The 19,799-nt window shown below is 37.0% G+C and overlaps 2 protein-coding genes across 8 annotated transcripts in view; one reads left to right on the top strand and one right to left on the bottom strand.

Moving 5' to 3' along the window:
* The window catches only part of CMSS1 (cms1 ribosomal small subunit homolog), a 223,453-nt gene that overhangs the window by 8,581 nt on the left and 195,073 nt on the right, over positions 1-19,799 (top strand). The gene's annotated exons all lie outside the window — the stretch shown is intronic.
* Positions 1-19,799, bottom strand: part of FILIP1L (filamin A interacting protein 1 like) — a 190,918-nt gene that overhangs the window by 8,928 nt on the left and 162,191 nt on the right. For all 5 annotated transcript variants that reach the window (XR_005256483.1, XM_038133379.1, XM_038133406.1 and 2 more), the window contains one exon: positions 10,153-12,889. Coding sequence is in view for 4 of the 5 variants with exons in the window: in XM_038133379.1 (XP_037989307.1) it covers positions 10,153-12,889 (2,737 nt within the window). In the remaining variant the exon portion in view is untranslated. The remainder of the gene's footprint in view (positions 1-10,152; positions 12,890-19,799) is intronic.

Genomic DNA, 19,799 nt, shown 5'->3' with positions numbered 1-19,799 from the left:
AGTATTCATATTGTTAGTGGGAAAGGAAGCAAAAAAAAAAGAATTCACTCTATGCCCCCAAACCAAAAAGCATTTTGCTTCAATTACTAAAGGTGATGTGTTAAGAAAGGAACTGATGTTGGAGGGGATAATGGCACTACAGCTATGTGGCTTTCCATGAGCAGTGAGTTGGAAGAGTTTGCCTCTGACCATGTGGTATGGCCTGGTAGATGAGGCATGGTATTGAGAATAAAATGTTTGGGTGGACTGTTACTTGCTGTGCTACTGCCTGATGTAATTATAGCAATGATAGAAAACATGTCTGTTTCCCAGCTATAAACAGAACTACATTAGCCATCATTTGCTAAGTATATTGAGGTGAGTAGATAAAAATATTTATGTAAAGTCTTGCATATTAAAGTGAGATTATATCTCTAAGAGTTGTGTTTGGTTGTTTGGTTCAGGGAATTTTTGAGAAGTGTTCCAGTCCAGAGATCCCTCAGGTTACAAAGTGGCTGGAGTATTGTCCGGAGTTGATTGATCAGCCTTGTTAGTACTTCAGGAAGGTATTCGTAGGCCCAGATTTTTACAGGTTTTGTGCATCTGACTCTGGTATTCAGGCTGTAAGCTTATGTTGAATCAATGAAAAGTTAGGTGTTGAAATATCCCTGTGCTCTGGCCTATAGTTTGCACCAGTCTCTAGCTCATTAAAACCACCATTGACAATATGGCATTCTGAGCCATCAGATTTCATTTCAAACACATTTTTTCCTTTGTGATTCAAAACTATGTATTTTGCAGTTCTGAATGACAGTATTGAATACATTATTATCATTTAGTGCCTAGAGCTGCATTATAACTGATGGGCTTGTCAAGGTTTGATCTGCTTACAGAGTTTGTACTGCTCTCTTTCGCTTGTGTCATGGCTTGCTCTAACTCCTGGCATAGGCTCAAACTTGAGGATAACAGTTGTATTATGGGGCTTTTTTTTTTCCTATGCAAATAAACAACTGAACTTGCACTTCAGTGATTGTACCCATCTAACTTCTGATGAAGGCAAGGATTTAACAAACTGCCCATCTAGTTCTCTTCCTCCTCATACTGCACTTAAAAATTGCTTTATTTTTCATCACTTGTGATATAAATTCTAGAGAGGAAAGAATGACTAGTTTAAATTTAAGGAAAACACTTACTGACACTTAGCTTTTTGAATTCAATTACACGTGTACCTAGATCAAGGACTAAACTTTATTTTCTAAAACTTGTACTTGACAAATTACGAATCTCAGATAAGAGTTGTAAACGGAACATTTTGGGTCATTTGACTAGATCAGCTGCTGTAAGATGTACACATAAGGAATGGTACTATGTGGGAATTGTCTGGAAAGTACTTGGAAGTAACCATATAAAAAATTCTGCCTTGGTTTAGTTGTATGTGTACTGAAAATCCTTGTGCAATACTCCTAGGTCCTTCCCTGCTGCTTGGTGTAGAGGCATGTGAGCAGATACATTGGCCAGAGCAGACTTCTATCTCCAGATGTCTGGTTTGGTTTTAGACAGACCTGAATGACTGAAAACCCCTTATATATAGATTTTGGTGGGCCTTTTCAGTTTGATTTTTAACTATGTATGGGAAATCTGTGTGCACACCATGAATTATTTCAGTTCTCTTCAAATGTATGCATCCTTTCTACAGCTCATTTTCTCCTTCAAGATGAATGTTTTTAGTCTTCTTCATCCTTTTTTGAACTCTCATTTGTATTCTGAATTTGCTGGCTTTGCATTCATCATTGCTGTTTAGCTATGTCTCTTGAGTTCCCATCTGTAGGCCACTTTTTATATCTGCTGTCTTTCTAAGTCAGAGAAGAGAAGAGAAGATATGTTTGTTCTTCAAAAAACAAGCTGAACTGCCTCTGTGGTCTAGGAATCCGTTGTGAGTTCCCATTAATGCTCTTGAAACAGCCCCAGAAACAAAATGTTGCCCAGGAGTGACCTGTCTGAGTAGTTATGCAGTTTTCCTTTACTTAATGTGTCTAAGTAAACATCAGCAAATAATTACTGCAACAACAATGACAACCCCAAAAGCATTAAACTGGCCACTTTTTAATTAGATTATGTGGTATGTCTGTCTGTAAGTATAATAGTACCATATTGGTTCAAGGCATTAGGCTTGGAAAATAACAGTGCTTAGTTGGAGAAATGAACAGTTAAAGCTAATTTTCAAGGCAAGCAGTGATCTAAGAATCAAGAAGGTTGCATTTTAATTTCATTTTTAAATTAACTCCTGAAGCAGACATCAGTTGCCTGTAATAGGAATTGGCAGAAGAAAGCATGCTAGAGTGAGAACTCTACACAGGGACTACATTTGTTTTCTCAGCAAATGACAGTGGGTACCTCAGGGATGGGGACAAACACTAGCACAGGTGACAACTGAGAAATTTTCACATTAATGTGAAAATGGCCCTTCTTATTTCAAGAAGACAATGGAGAAAGCATGCTCTGAAATATCAGGATGTATTCCATACCCACCTTTTTTTCTTATCCATTGGGAACAGAGGTGGCTTATTTATATGGGCCAGCTTTTAACACAATGCAGTGCTTGCTTTAGGGAGTGGGCTAAGGCAAATGGGAGTGTCAAGGAGAGAAAATATTTGTTTCTGTGCTGTTGAAGTAGTTCTCCTGCTTTTGGTCCTAATCCTTTCCTTTCCTAATTTATGACGTGTGCTTTGCTTCCTGTTTGAACTTTATTCATTTAAATGGGGGGAGCATGTAGTATTTATGCTGTAAGTTTGGGTTTGTTTTTTTTTTTTACATCATTGTAGCACTTGATCTTGGAGAAATAACTTTAGATAAGTCTTTTTCTCGTCGCTTAAATTCTTAGTTTATGAAATTTGAGTGAGTATCATTTGCAGCTGTAGTGAAAGTGTCCAGGGGATGGTGCTGAAGATCCTTTACTCAGAAGTCTATGTCTGTATGTGCACAAGCATGCCTCCTGCCAGACTTAAGTTTGTTTCTGGATCATTGAATGCAGTCAGAATGAAAGCCAGGTCTGCAAGTGAGAACGAGTTAAGATTAAGTGATAAACTTGAATATTCTCTTTGGTCTCCAAGCCAGACAGCTTTGGCTGAGATTTCTGGTTAGGCATCCTCAACTGCACAGAGCATTTAGATACTTCCTTTTCTTTACTTTTCTTTTGCTAGATCCTGGTATTTGTTTTCTAGGAATCCAAAGTGAGAAGTCTCAGTTGCTCTGAATTCCCTTTCATGCAGCTCACCTGTGTGTGTGACTAAGAGGTGTGAGCAGGAGGAGCGTAATCCTTACTCTCACTACCTTACTTAGGGTAAGACCTGTGCCAGGCTGGGGTCTGGCTTGGCTCACTGCATTGTCACACCACCATGAACAGTTCGTCAGAGGGAAAATGACTCCTCAATAATCTAGAGTCATAGTACTTGAGCTATTAAGTGGAAGAGCAATTGGTTTTGTTTAATCTGGAGAAAACAAAACTGACAAATGGTGTGATAATTGTATTCTAATGTGTGCTGCAGAGAGAATAATTTTCAAAGTCCAGTGGGGGGACAGGAAAGAGAATACTGGAGTACAATTTCCGCAACATAAATTTAGTTTAGAAGTTAACAAGATTCTTAATGACAAGGGTATTTCAGCCCTGTTCCAGATTCATGGGTAACTGTAAAGCAGGCATTGCAGAAGTTTTTTAGAACTATATGAACTAGGTTTTTATTTGGAAGGTTTTAAGTCAAGTTATAGTGAGGAAATAGGCTCAAAAATGTCCTGACATCCTTTTTAAGCTCTATTTTATGCACCTTCTACTCTTCTGCTGATATTTGCTTTATTACAGCACTCTTGATTTCAATAATATGGCATATTTGACAGAAAAATCAGTATTAATATTAGAAATTATTCCATACATGTGGCACAATTTACACTAATGCACTTGATTGTATTGCTGTGATCTTATTTCCTAAATGCAGAGTTTAAATCTACTTTCTGGTGGTGGAGAAAAGAAGAATGGTTGGAGGCAGAAGTTGTATTTACAATTTCTAAAATTCTGTTACGTGCCTTGCTTTTCTTGGGACATATCTTCACTAGCAAGTGTGATATTATTTTAAACTTTGGATAACTTAAAGACTCATTTCTAGTAGATAACTGACAAGATGCAGGGATGGGTAAGGTTATGTTGTGGGTTAACTCCAGTAGGACAAGGTTACCTGGGGCTGGGTGATCAGCATCGTCATGCAGCTGGAATGAACAACTGTTCATTTTTAATCTTCCCTTTGCCCCTTGAAAGTCCAAGGGTTCTCAGGCACCTTGATAGGGCACTTGGGGGTCCCTTGGAGCAGAAGTGTGGCCTTTTTAGCACACTGAACACGCTGCAATTTGCAGTTGCGTGCCGCACAGGGGTGTGCTGGCACGTATGTGTGCCTGCAGGTGCTTAGGTGTCAGTGCTGTTGGAGAGAATACAGCCTGGGTGAGACCAGCAGTCCCCTTGGTTTAAAGCTGCTCTGCCATTTGTTGAGAAAGATTCTTGGCAGTGGAGGATCATTCAGTACAGACTGGGAGCACATAAGGATATATGTTTGGGTATTTTTAAGGCAGTTTTAAAAGGTGTTTGAAACTACGCTTATATACATACATGCCTTTTAACGTGAAAATGGCTTCATTATCAATATTGTCTGTTCAAAAGCTTTGAGTATGTTTTCCCCATGTTAGCAAATTTTTGTGGTGGAAAGCTGAGAGGTTCTGCATGGAGAAGGAAAAAGACCCTCTTGCTTTTACCATCATGGCTTTTTTCTGTCTGTGAGTAGGCCGTTTTTTTCTTGGAAGGCCACATTAAAAGGTGTGTTAATCAGAGTCCTATTTTCAGTATACATATTTATTTTCCTAACATATATAAAATGCTAATTAAAACAAAAGACTCTACCTTTTGTCTGGCTAAGATTGATGTTTTTTCAGGACAAAACATGACCTGTAGTGGCTTGAGTGTGAGACAATCAAGGATAAGAAAATGTAGGTACTAATCACATTTGAAGGTGCCTTGCTCAGATTTTGCACAAGTCAATTAACTTCTCTCCCAAGAGAGATACAGAATTATTTTAATGGGACTGCTGAATGTTTGTTGTATATTTGAAGTGCTTTGTGATGTATTTGTGTGCTCGATTGTATCTCTGCAGACGATGGTGATGGGTCCAGGACTTTGACAGCAATTGCACTACAAAATGCTCCTTTTTCCTTTTTGCTTATCCATTCAGTTATGCTAATGTAGCTCTGTTATAAAGCTGTGGCTGTGAAATGGATCCTGTTTTGTTGAGGTTGTTTGGGGTTTGTTTTGTTTTCTTTAGTGAGGATTTGTGGCATATGGCTTTTTGTTTGTGGTTTTGCTTTTGTGTTTTTAAATCCAGGTTAGTTTCTTGACCTGGTTCATAGTGCTGCCCTCTGGAAGTGGTGACAGCACAACTGAAAGGGCAGTATTTTGTAATTTGGGTTGTGGGAGCGAAAAAGGGAAGGGAGATTCTTTGGCCCATCCCTGTTTGATGACCCTGTGATGTCAGACCACTGCATGGGAAATGAAGAGACATTGATTAAAAGAGGTCTTTTCACTTGTACTCAAAAAATGTTTCTCAAGAATACTTTGCTTTGTGGTCAGAAGAGAATCATATTCAGATGGCAGCTCTGCTATTTGAGGTTTTCTGAGTGCCCACAGTATGGTGGGGTCATTGGATAATGTGGTGGCTACAGCACAGAGAATTCAGCTTAATCTTGGGGCCACTGGCTGCAGATCTGTGAAAACACTTCATGCTGCTTAAATTTTTATGGTTTGTCCCTTTTTTTTGAGCAATTTCCCACTTAAAGTACTTGGTGTTAATTTTAAAACATTTTTATACACCCACTTGTGCTGTATTTGAACCATAAGATCTTTTTCTCTTCTGTTTCTTGGTAACATAATGTTTTGGTAGTCTTTCCTTTAGCCTGGAGATTAGGCAGTTGTCAGTTTTTGTTTTGCCTGTCTCAATATCTGTTTCCTAGGGACAAAGTCATCCTGCAGATGGTTACTCCATTTCCATCATCTAACCCTGCAGCATCCATTGAATCTTATTCAGAAAATAGAGCTGTACAATTCTGTTTCTGATTATTTTTCCCTAGGCGTGGGGAGCACGCCTTCCTAATCCTTGCATGAAATACAAATCCTTGCTTACATACAGATCTTTTTCTTATTACAGCCTTACATACTGTCCCCAGACACTCTATGGCGCTTTGGATCAGCAAGATTAGCAGTCTGCTCCTGTAATTTTTGTCAATTCTTTTTGTTAATTAGTGGCTTGAAGGAGGTCTTTAAATAACTTGAAATACTACCTCATAGTTGATGGATGGGCGCTTTGGTCTCAGATTACCATTATTGCTTGGTATTCTCTTATTTTTGCTTTTCCTTCTTTTCCCTCCCTCCCCTCATCCATCCTTCCTGTAGGGACACAAATTGCAAGTATTTCTTCTGAGAAATTTAATCACATATAGAGAATGGCATAAAAATGCTGAGCGTCAGAGTGTTGGTGCTGCCTTCCCTTGTGCCCACTTGATCATTCACTAAAATGAGCCCAAAATGGTGAAGGAAAGTGGGCTTGTAACTGCTGTCATTTTTAATCAGTTAATTCTCCCTTTTGCTGGGCACCAAACATAATGGAGAAAGGGTAAATTTTTAGACCTTAGAGATGCTTGCCAAGAGTTTTGGAAAAGAGAAGAATTGATATTATGATCTGCTGAAAACTGTTTTTATGCTCTCTTTCACAGCTTAATCCCTCTGATATATGCTTCTTATTATGTGACCTTATTTCACCGTAACATTTAAATGAACTATTACATACCTGTCAGACTTCAGGCTATTGAGCAACTGATGAAAGCAAAAGTGTCTCAGACTCCAAATTAACAGCAATACTTACCACTTACAGAGTAGTTGAAATCCTAGAAAAGCTGCCTTACTTGTCGAACTTTAATATGATTATGCTTGATGGTTTTGTTCAGAGTGCTTGAATCAATGTGCAGATAACTTAGTCAAATTTCTCCTTGCTTTGCTCTTTTCTTATTGTCTGCCAAGGAAGCAGCTGCCTGTTCCCACTCAGCAAAATGGAAATACGCTGAAATATGGAGTGGTGATCTGAACAACTTGAGGTTAATTTGTACAACTCAAATCAATAATTTGATTCCCTAAGCTATGCTTTCCATTTACTATTTTATGATAAAATTACAGCTGACTTCTTTCTGTTTAAACAATTATGTTTCAGCTCTCAGCAAATACATCCAGGTGCTTATTTTCTCTGCTTTGAAATTGATCTTGGCAATTCAAACTGAACAAACCTGTTTCATTGTGCCTTATTTTCAGGCAAAAATAATTATTTGATTTTTTAATCTGTTGGAATGACTTACAAAAATGTTGCTGTGAAGTCAGTTAAATCTACACGGAGGTTGTTTCATCCATAGGGGAATATAAGCATCCCTTAATCAAGGTGCATTTTCAGGAAATGCAGCAATTTCATCTCCAGGCAATACTGATGCTTCTTACTTAGGAGTTAATGGTCATGAGTGGCTGCTTCCTTTGTCTTTTTAATTAGACAGTTACTAATAAATCATTATGAATATAAGACAGGGAGAGAAGTACTGTCCTCTTAAATGATTATACTTATAAATGGTGTCAGCTTTCATCTACATTTTGTATTCAAGTCTTAGCTCTAAAGACTGAACTTCCTTATTTATAAGAGCTTGGTAACTGTCCAAAGGACTGTGTGTGCTTATTGTTATGCCCTTATTTGTACTTTTCTTTTATAAGATATTCTCCTAGATGGCCAGGTGGTTAATGATCAACACACTTCTGTGTATTTTTGAAGGTAGATCTGAATTTGTTGTCCTACACACTTTTTACATCTAACTGAAAAAAAATTTTAGTGTCTTTGGAGGACAAGCATTAGTCCTTTAATTTTTGGAGAATTTGGTGTCTGTTAGTATGCTGGCAAGTGACTACTTCAGACACAGTTATTCAGTACCATACGTGTAATGTGTTCCTGCAGAGATCTTAGGTATAGATCAGCAGGATCCTAAAGAACAGAAGTGCAGAGAACGTATGCGGAAGGTACTGATTTCTGGGCTCTTAACTGAGCCGTGCAGTTAAGAATGTGCAGCCTGAATGTATAATTAACATGCTCTAAAAATGTTATGATTTTGCTTTGCCTAAGTTCTGGCTGCTGTCTTCATGAGCAACTTTTGCTGAAGTAGGCGTGAGTCAAAGTTTGCTTTGCAGAATCAAAGTATGTACTCCTTCTGACCCAGGTCTTGGTCAGAGCTCACTTGTGCAGCCATGGAAATAGAGTGAGACAAAACAAGGGAGAAGGACCTTTTATGAAGCCTAGTAACTTCAGATTATATAAGCAGGGGTTATGCAGTTCCACACACAATTTCTCTTTTTGAAATTGCCATTGTTCAACTGTAATACATATGTTATTATCCATTTCTATCACATATCTTATAGAATTTTTTTCTTCCCAATGTTTACTGAAAAAAGGTGTACATGGGCAGTGGACTTTTCTTTTCAATAGAAACTGTTCTAAAAGTAGTTATTTACAGTGATAAACATTTATTTTCCTGTCAATCAAAAGGACTTAAAATGATAGAAGTCCCTTTATTATGTGAGATCACGGGCCAAGGTTCTTTGCTGAATCTGTAGCTAAGTTACACTGCAGAAATATTTTTTTCCTCTGGGGAATATAGGCAGAATAAAGATAAGAGTTTAATGAATAGGGACTTTCTGCTTACTTGCAAACTTCCTTGTTGATAAGGAGGTTGCAGATTATAATTTTTAAAAAATAGTACATACTACCACCAACCCCCTGAAAGCATCAAATTTATGGGCATTTAGAATAGAACTTTTTTAGAATAAAAGAATAGAATAGAATATTTTAGAATATTACTCTAAAAAAATAGAATAGAACTTTTTAGAATAAGAACAGTTGTTGCAATTTAAATTTGGAGTGTACAGCTTTTGTGAAAAAGAGGAGTTTGAAAGTGCATTCCAGATCTTCTGGACTGATTTATGTTGTATGTGAAGCTGTTCCACCACTAGCAATATTTCATGGGAAATTAAAATTGACTTTTTGGCACATTACATTTCTGTGCTTTTCCTAGGCACAAATACTATAATTGTCACTGAAATACCTTAACCTGCTTGGTCAATTCTGTATGGCACTCTTATTTATACCAGACCCAGAGTTGATCTAGTATTGCTTCTTAATGCTTCTGCCAAACTTTCTCTGTCTATGAAGCGAAAAACATGAAGGTATGCCATGGTTTGGTAATCCTGTTTCTTCTTCAGAGTACTTGTGTGATGTATACTGTTCATCAGATTTGTGGCTAGGAGTTTAGATGAAATCTTAATATTGTATGTAAATCTTTTCTCCTGAATTATTGTTTAGAAATATAAATGTTGCTGTTTCTTGTTTTACAGCATACCTAAATAATTGCAGTTTTTCCATTGTATTGGAAAAAAACCCCTTGTTTGGGGAGAATTACTTTGTGATACAAGCTTCTGAACTTTGTTCACTTACAAGCAAAGTTTGCATGTGATGTGTGCGATGTAGTGATAATTACCTGAAATGAGAGGGCTAGAAGGAATTGGGAAATAGCAGGGAAGATAACGAAACAAGTCTTATCTGAAGTTAGCAGGCAGCATTATGGCTTAATTCAAATTCCACCATACATGCAGAAAAAATACAAACCACACACAACAAACAAAAAATATTCAGCAAGCAATGATGAAAATAATCAATTATTTACTGGTTTTTTGTAATGTTAAAATACTTTACCAAGGCAAGTTGCAGTCAAAAGTAATGTGAGTTATTTTGAAAATGGCAATACATAAAGATGCATTTATACAAGTGCAAGACTAAATATTTTACATAACTGTATTTCAATGAGAAGATATACAGTAAGTGCACACTTGGTAACACTAAGCAGGCAAAACTTAACGTTAGTTCCATAGGCTGTTGTAAAGTTCATGCACAGATCTTTCCCAAAGTAAAGAGGCTGTTCCAAATAATTCTTGCTGGGATGAAAAACAGGATGGGTTGCTGGTAAGGATGTCAGCATGGATGGGGGTCAGTTATAGACATTACTTACTGTAATTTGTGATTGCCGTGGAAGAGGAGTGGCTGTTGGTGTGATAGTAATACTGCTGGTGATTTTATTGGTGGGCTTAGTGGGTAGGCCATTAGCTAGTGCTGGAGTTCTGTTGTCTTGCACTGCATTGCAAGGGCTGATGGGCTTGGAAGCGGTGAGAGCTTGGACATAAGGACTTCCTAAATGAATGTGGATCTTATTATCCTCAGTAGTTATTACACTTGATCCTGTACTGTTAGATCTCTGAAACTGCCATGATGACTGCCTGTCTGGAGATACTCTAAAAACAGCATGCTTGGCTCCCATTTCCAAAGGCTCCGAGGAGAGTGTTTGTTCCTGAGAACTTGAGCCGGGCAAAGCCAAAGGGGACATTGTTCTTTCAGGAGTTAAAGAACCACATGATTCAGGAGTTTGAGATCTTGCAAAGGTAGTAGTCATAGTAATAGGAGAAATTACATGCTCTGGGGTCATGTAACCTTCTCCTGCTTTCGATTTTACAGGTGTTAAGGAGGTGTTTTGAATAATGGTTATTCTTTGCTTTGGAGTGCCACAGTTGGGTATAACTGCTGTGCTTGTGTAGGAGTGAGGGCTTTCAGTGGTAGGACTGGTTATTTCAAGGGTTGCTGTGTTCTGTCTATGGTCTGGAGTTACTTTTATGTGAAGGGGTTGGCCAGGTGTATGGCTTAGCACTAGATCTCCAGTCTGTGCACAGTTTCCATTTTGCTTTGTGTGTATCTTCCCATTTTGAGGATGGCTCTCTTTGGACCTCATCCAAGGGATCCATAATTTTTTGTTTGAGGCATTTGCAGTGGATGAGTTGCTTTTGAAAGATGCTGTTTGTTCCTCCTCATTATCACTGTCTTCACAGAGCTGCCCATTTATGACCGTTCGCTCTAAAGGCATAAGGGTTTTGTAATCGGGTGGTTCATTGTCTGTTGGATCTGTTTGGATTTCTTTAGAAAAAACTTGCACATCTGGAATTTTCTTTCCGTTGAGACCAGGCCTGATGTTCTTGCTGAAGGATCTGTACCTCTCCAGTTCTTTCGTGAGGCTCTCCATTTCTCTTGCTAACTCCCTGTTTTTGTTTTCTTGCTGGAGGAGTTTCTTCTGTAAGACTGTGTGATCACCTCGCAGGTGACAGATCAGGTCTTCTGTTGCCACATATTCATGAACTTTCTCTTTCAGTGCATCTACTTCTCTAGAAAGGTGACTTGATTTAGCTTCCTCTTCTTTCAGTTTCTTAAAAAGGCACTCCTGATTGGACTCTGCCTTTTCCGTTAATTTATACCTCGCCAATTCCATTTTCACAGCCTCCAACTCCTCTGAGAGGAGCCTGGCTCTGTTCTGTTCACTGACATATTTTCGTTCTAGAGACTCAAATTCATCTTCAGTTTTCATAAGATCATCTTCTACTGACTTCATTTCATTGAGCTTCTGCTTAAGCCTCTCAACTTCTTGAGAGAGCTCTTTGATTATGTTGTTTTCCTGCTGCAAGGAGGTGCTAGATTTAGTACTCTCCTTACGTTTACTTTTAAGAAACTCTTTTTCAACATCTTCCAGAGACTGAAGTCTTTTACTTAGAATATTCACTTTGGAAACAAGATCACTTCCCTTCTCCTCTTCTGCTTTGAGTTTGTTTTTCAGTTCATCTCTTTCTTTTGTAACACTGGACATTTTTTCCTCTGCATCAGATTTTGATTTCAGTGCCTTTTTGCTTTCTTCCATCAGCTTTTCTGTAACTGACATCACTTTATTTTGTTCCACCTGAAGCTGAGAAGTTGCAGCTTGCAGCTTTTCTTCTGTTTGCTTTATTTTTTCACCCATAGTTTTTCTTTCATCCACAAGCATCACTGTTAAACTCTTCAGCTTTGTTAAATCTTCTTTAAGTGTAAACTCAGTTTTTTCTAACTTGCTTTCAATTGCTTCAAGCTCACCAACTCTAGCTTTTAAACCATCCAGCTCATGGGACAACTGCTTTGTTAAAATTTTTTCTCTTTCTAGGTTGCATTTCAGGGAGTAACATTCCTGTTTACTCTTGTTGAAAGCATCTTCTAGTTTCTCCAGCTCCATAATTCTTTTATTAAGTTTATCCACTTCCCCTTTAAGGTTCTTGCTCTGTGATGCTTCTTGTTCTAACTTTCTATTAAGTTCTCTGCACTGATCTTCCATTTTTGTGAGCTCTTCATCTTTTCCTTCCATCTCCAGCAGTCGTTTCCGTAGTTCTTCTACTTCAGTCATAAGTGCAGCATTCCCACACTCTCCCTTATTTATCTTATCCCTTAGGTCTTGCAGTTCTTCTTCTGCTTTTCGTAAAGATTTGTTGGTCTCTTCCAGCTCATCAATTTGCCGGCTGAGAGTTGTTAATTTTAACCGGAGCTGGCGATTCTGACTGTCTTCATTGGTTAGCTTGGCCATCATTGCTTCTCGGTCTGGGGAAATCTTACTGCTCCGGGCGTGAATTTCAGCCTCCAGCCTGCTGGATCTCTGCTTCTCTTCCCGAATTTTTGCTTCAGCAAAAGTCAGCTTTTCGTGTGCTTGTTCTGTAGAAGAGGTTAATTCTTGAATTTTTTTACTTTGTTGATTCAACTGCTCAGTGAGTCTTTGCTGTTCATCCACCACCATTAAGGCAAAGGATTTCAGTTTAGTCAATTCTTCTTTCAGTTTAGATATTTTCTTGTTGTTTTCCTTTTCTTTTTTTGCCTGATATACTGTCTCTTGTTCAAGAAGCTTTTTCAGTCTGTGGGAGGAAATAATATTGTATTTTGTAGCCATTTTAGTGGGCATTTAATAACACTCTTGAAATACTACGACATTTCTGCCACATGTCCATAAACATCCACTTGTAACTACAGGCAAACCTCTCCTTGCAGCATTATTTGGGAGTGCCCACTGGCCTTACTTCCTATTCAGAAGTTCTTTTATAATGAACACTTCAGCATGATCATTTAGACTTGGCAACTTCTTATTGTGCCTCTTTAATTACATTTTCAATTTTTGACAGGGATCTGTGCAACAAAACTATTTTGTTATTCTGCACTGGAACTGCACTTCTCTCAGCTGTTTGCTGAGGCTAGGTATATGCATGCAAACTTTGGTTTTTTGTGTTGTTTTTTAAAAGAAATGTGATTATTATAATGTTTGAGAAATTAGGTCAGTGCAGCCCTCAAGGACAGATATAATTTACAGCATCATAAACATCCTAGCTTTGTTACTTATAAACCACCCTGATACTTTATAATCAAATCTTAAGGACATTTGACTGTGTGAAGGAAATGTAGCCACAGTGGGCAGTTAGGCTGCCTAATGTGAATTCCTAAGCAGCACACCAGAGCAAAATTAGGTAAGTCTGTCCTTAGTGAAAGTGCAGGCCTTGTGACTTCGTGTCAAATACATACACATGCACACACAAATGCAGTCAGCAGATAAACAAGTATTCAGTTGTGCCTTTTGAACTTAACAAAGCTCAAATGTGTTAATATGTGTTAGGCCTGGATTTGCAGATATGCCTCAGTGCATCCCTGCTTTTACATGATTCTTGAAGGTTTTCATGATGATTTTCCAAAATTAGTTTTATAAGTTTGTGTTAATACTCAGTCTTTACTGGGACACAACATACTTAATTAGTGAGAAACTTGGGATAAGGTTGTGTGTTTGTTTATGTAAGAGCCTAAGAAACCTCCAAATACCTCAACTTCTTAGGTTCTTTTGTGGAGTTTTCTTTGTCAAGGAGATGTTTGTGGAGTTCGTCTAAAGTATGATTAGGTTTGGTCAGCACATATGCCTCCTTTCAATTACATTTTTCATACAGTCAAGATAAATATATTCTGGTATTAAACAAAATCTGAAAAGCCTAGGTTGAAGTAATGAAGAATTAGAATTTGTATGACATTCATAAGAATGGGACAGACTCAGTTGTGTAGGTCATGTGAAGGAAATGATTGGGTTATCAAGACTGTAGTTGTACAAAATGACTGTTTAAGCACTCATTAAACGTTACTTCTTTCCCCCTCTGAAATATTATGACAGCTGTCTAGAAGTTGCTGCTGAAACAGTGGATTCCTGTTCCACATTTGTCTTGGGGTCACTGTTGTGATGTCCATGTCCAAGTGATGAGTCTTTACAGCTTCCCACTGAGAAGCTCCTGTTGCAGCCTCCCTTTTAGTTCAGAAAGAGCTTAGATAAGGGCCTCCTTTGCACAGCTTTTAATTAGCTGTTGACTGACTGAAGGCATCTATTCCTGGGCAATAGGCTGCCTCAGCAGCATCCCCTTTGGAAGCAATGTAATTTTCCTGCACAGAGAGGAAGTCCTTGCCATTGTACTACAGTCCACCAGACTTGTCTGATTTAATGGTGATGTTGTATAGAAATCCATGATAATAAAATTTCTTATAACATCTTCACATCTTACTAAATTTCTTATCACATCTTCTTCTACTGTTTCTATTTTAGTGCCTAAGTGGCACTATGTTGAATGTAATAAAATGCTTTGTATGAAAAATTAACAGAATGGGAAGTAGCCATAAACATCAAAGACTTGAAGCAGTCACAAATTCTGTACAGCAGTCAATTAACATAATGGGGGAAACAGATATGAAAATGTATAAATGGAGAGGGAGAGGTTTCTGAAATGAGTTTGAAGGAATGCTACTGGTTGACAGAACAAATAAATGCAGGGAGGACTGCACCATCTCAAAGGCAGCTTTTTACTGTGTTCATGGTATATAAACTTCAGTCCCCTTTTCAGTGCTACTTTCAGTTCTAATTCTTTTTAGTGTAAAAATCTTTTTTCCCTCCCCACCCTTGTCTCTGAATGCTTTAGTAGTGAAGTTCAATTGATGATTTACCGTTGCCATAGCTATAAAGCCATAACAGAAGCATAACTAACAATTTCATTTGGAATGAACTCAGGTTTTGTGTGTGCATGAAGTTAAGACATACTAATATGGTTACTTGGACTTACTAGCATTTGATTTATTTTGGCTTGCTTTCCTGTAATTTATTTTTTAAGGCAGATTTAGCTGTGGTCATTAATACCTTAGGTAATCAGTGTTCTACCCAACATTTCCATATTAACTAGGTGATATCTCTCTGGCCAAATAAAAGTCTTAATGATCCAGGAAGTCATGCCTCTTATAGGCCAAATAGTAACAAACAATTGTAATTTTCATAAAGATGCTGTCTAAATTTCTTACAATCAAACAGATGATTGTGCATAAATAATGAATAAGTTGACAATCAAGCAAGTCTAATGAAGTCTGTATTGCATGGGCTATTTGAACAAAAGTCCCTTTATTACTGGTACTTGGATTGCTGTGTAAGGATTTTCAGGAGGGTCTGTTTCTTTGGTCATGCCAAAAGACTTTGGGTATCTAAAAATTATTCCTTCATTCAAAAGACAAAATGCAGTTTTAACATTCAAACAGACTCACAAGTAAATATTTGTAATAACTGAGATCTATTTCATTTTTTAAAAATGTTTCTTTAAAATCACTTTATTGAAGTGAAAAGCATAGCTCAGCAACTAAGAGTTAAAGGATTTTAATGTGTTTCTAGAAAGAAAAAAGGAATGTATTAAGCACGGTATATTTTTTGATACTGTGTCATTAAGTTTTTTCACTTGCTTTTGATAACTGTATGCTTAGTCATATATTCCTATATAGAAAATACCCTCAACACTGCTGAATAGATAGTGATTTCTTGGATAAAGATTGATATTATAAGAAGTCAACTGGGAGTCTGTTAATATTTGCAAAGAATTTTCCTTGGCTGCAGGGTTCCTGTTTCATAGTTCAGTAGGTCACAGTGACTGTGTCTGCATATATGCACTTAGGAATGGAAGAGTACCCTAAAATGTTTGGGGGTTTTGGTGTTAGTTATTTGTTTGCTTGTGTTCTTAAATTAACTGCTTCATTTTGGTCAGGGCTTTTTTTTTTTTTTTTTGGAACCTGAGTTCTGTGGGTCAGTGCTTGATTATATATATTATGTGAATTAAAAAGTCACGTGCTTGAAGAAGTACTTTAACTGATAATAGCACTTACTGACTTTGGTGATAGGGTAAAAATACTTTGTGTTGACTTCATCCAAAGTACTGTCTTCCTGAAGAACAGTATCCAGAGTATCTGAGAGAGCAATTTTACTGAAAATATGCAAAGGTCAAAAAAGTTGGCTTAAATAAATAATATATTTTTAAAAAGAACAGGCACTCCCCTATTCAATAAAATATTTTTATCATTTTCTTTGCCAGCTAAATTTCATGATAATGTAATTTTGTATTAGGCAAAGGTAGGTATATAATTTAGACAAAGCTTTTACACAGCTCTAAGCAGTTGACTTCACAGGACTACAACAACCCTTTCTGAAATGAGGCCAGCAAAAACAGACATTGAAAATTGTTTTTATGAACATTACTGATAGGTAGTTAAAGAGAGTCAGGGCAGTGTCTTATTACTTCAGAGCTTCTGTTATAATTTATTGCTTTATTGTGGCTTAATATTGTACTTATTTGCAATGCCAGTTAACTGCTCCTTTATTTCCTGGAAGACATTGTATTTCTCAGCTCTCCTCTGTTCATTGTAGCTGTTTCCCTCAGTATGCAGGCTACGGCTTCTTGGTGTTAACAACATGCATTCAATTGTGTTGTCTTGTTTTTCTTCATTTTTTCCAAGTGTATATAACTTCAGCTACACTACATTATATTTGGCAACATAATGACTGTATTCTGTACAAGATGTGGAGACTCCCTTAACAGTTCACTGTCCTGGTGTCATGTCATAACATTTTGTCTTTAAGAGGGACTTTCCATTTTCCTGGGGTGACCTCTATTACATGGAGATTGCTTAATTTATGTTTTTAGAGAATTCTAAAGGGGTGGCTTTTCCTTTGAGTTTTACAGGAACCAAAGAAAGTACGGGAGGCCGAGATTGCAGCACTTTTGTTTTTTAATTTTTTTTTAGTTCTGGAATGAGTTGTTATTCTTTGGATAATAAGAATAAAAATTAATTTTTTTGTTTGTTTGTTTAAGCAATATTGTAGTGGTAACTAGAAAAGACTGTCTTCTAAGGATGCAAGTGAAATAGATACTGGTTTGTAAACCTCAGCTTTTGTCTTTCCTCTCCAATGTTGTGGAGTTTTTAATGTACATATTGTCAATATCTGTATCAGACTATTCTTCAGAAATGATAGTGATTTTTAATTTCTGTGATTATTTTTTTTAAATCATAAAGATACATATTCTTAACTAGGTCATGCTTTTTACCCTTCCACAGATGAAAGATGTGGTTTATAAAAGGTTCTGCAGGTTATTACATGGCAGACTTACTTAGAAGTTTTTGGACATATGCTTGAATTTCCCCTGGTACAAAGCAAGTAAAAGCTTTAAGCTGAAAGCTTTTAACTGTGGATGAAGTCATGCCTCTTCATTTGAGGCACTCTTCCCAGTTTGCAGTAAGACATGGTCTGGCCTTTAGTAAGAGAAGAAACATGCTTCATCATTTCTGGTAAATCTCACAAGTTGTTGTAATTTTTTTACACCAGTGCAGTTACATATTTATTTTTGTAAGAAAGCCAGTCTGTGCCTTCCACAGCTCATTGAAACAAAATTTGTGTGTGTTAATGTATTTCTGGTCTTGGGGTGGCTATGCATTCTTTTTTTTTTTTTCTTTTCCTTTGTCTACAGTTCTATTAATCGATGTGCAGTTTTTATGAAGACATGTTACAGCTTTCTTTATGGCTCTCTATTATCTTTATTAATGCTTCTTTTTCCCCTGTTATAAAGAAAGTCAAAAGCCTTTGAAATTGCAGCAGCAACAACATACCATAGCTGTAGTGTAATCTGCTGGCTTCATCTGAATCAGTCAGCACTTCCCAGCAGAATGTGAATACTTATTTTAAAATTTATTTTCCATTACATTAATTTACATCTGTAAATTTCAAAGAATTCATTTATGCTAGAATACAAACCTCCACAAAGGGTGTCTCAGTTCAAGAGACTGTAAGGCAAATTTCCCAATAAGGAAATTTATTTTAAAAATGAGAATTTTTAATGAAGGGAGTGTGAGTTCTTATTACTCCATAGACTATCACAAAATAGTTATCGTTTTATCTGATGCTCAAAATGCTGACTTGCTTTACAAGTCTTAGTAAAAGTCATAGAAGATTAATGGTATTGCCAGTTCTGGGTTAACAGGCAAAATTTCACATGGATAACCAGATGTATTTAGCTGTGATGCTGAGAAAACATATGTAGATAATGCTTTTAAAAATAATTATTCTGGAGCACTGATGTTGTTTGTGACCATGATTTCACAACTACTAAGCTGCTGTCTTAGTGGTGATATAGGGGTATTTGCACTCATAAATGTTACAAAATCTGGGGTAAATTCGGTGACAGTAAATGGTGTGAGAAAATTTTAACAAATTTATATTGGTTAATTTAAGATTTAAGACTGGATTAACTTCTAGTTCAAGTAATTTTACTTCAGCACTAAAATTCAGCTTTGTTTTATTATGAAACTTCAATTTAAGAAAAAAATTTTCTATCTTGAATTACATTCCTTCCTTATGTAGATATTCTTGGAAGTCACCTACCAAAACATCAGTCTTGTGTAGAAAGCATTAATGCTTTCTGTGACAGTAAGGATCTGAATATCAGCGTGAAAATTACGAATTTTGATGTTCATTTTTAATCTTCTAATGGCAGCCATCTACAGTGTTTGAGATTATGATAGGGAGGTGGGAGTGGGACTTTTAGGTGGGAGTGAAGAGGAGCTGTCCTATTAAATTGTTGGCAGGTTTTTGGTTTGGTTTGTTTTTTGACTTGACTGCTTATCCTGAAAACATTTTAAATGAACCCTAACCTGAGAAACACAATATTAATGAGCTGTACTTAAAGTTAGCCTTAACAACTCTGGGTCCCAGCATTCAGCTTATTAGAAAACATGCCACAATGAATTGTGAGCTGGATTCTGATGTGTCACTGCTTTTGAGATGCACTCTGCTTTCTTCTTTCCTCTTTCTAGATTTAACAGCTATTTCAGGTATTCTTTGAAGTCAGTATCTATTACTGTTAGCATTTCAATGCCATATGATTCTGCACGCAGCATGACTTAATCTTCTGTTCTGAATCTAAACACCTCAATAGGATAACCAGATCACAGGAACAGCACTTAGGTTTTGTTAGTTAGTAAGTCAGGATTTTTTTTAATATCATGATAGTGCATATTCACCGCCTTCTCCTTCCTCCCCCGTCTTTCTCAATGTCTCCCACCATACTGCCTGTAGAGTCAGAAATAAAGCCAGTAATTTCAGATGCAACACCAGAATTTGGAACTCTTCAAATTTACGTCAGCCAGTAAATTATAGTTTTGCAAATGGAAAGCTTTCTGAAGGAAATGGAAAGATGAACCACAAGAGATGTGGTATAGGGGTCAAAGCAACAAGACTGAGGCAGAACTTTTCTGTTACTAATCCAGGTCCAATTCTGTCTTGTCTTCATCTTTAACAAGTGAAATTTTGTGCCTGATCCTCAGATTTATTAAAATGGAAAAACAGTGTTAACTTAGTGTAACAGATTTTGAGAAATATTATTAATCCAAATAGGTTTTAAGTGCAGTAATTACACAAAATAAACCAAGACAATTACTGTTTTT

The sequence above is a fragment of the Motacilla alba genome, chromosome 1, assembly GCF_015832195.1.
Source record: "Motacilla alba alba isolate MOTALB_02 chromosome 1, Motacilla_alba_V1.0_pri, whole genome shotgun sequence".
Classification (NCBI taxonomy): Eukaryota; Metazoa; Chordata; class Aves; order Passeriformes; family Motacillidae; genus Motacilla; species Motacilla alba.
The sequence above is the reverse complement of the archived record's forward strand: the minus strand, read 5'-3'. Positions and strand labels throughout refer to the sequence as shown.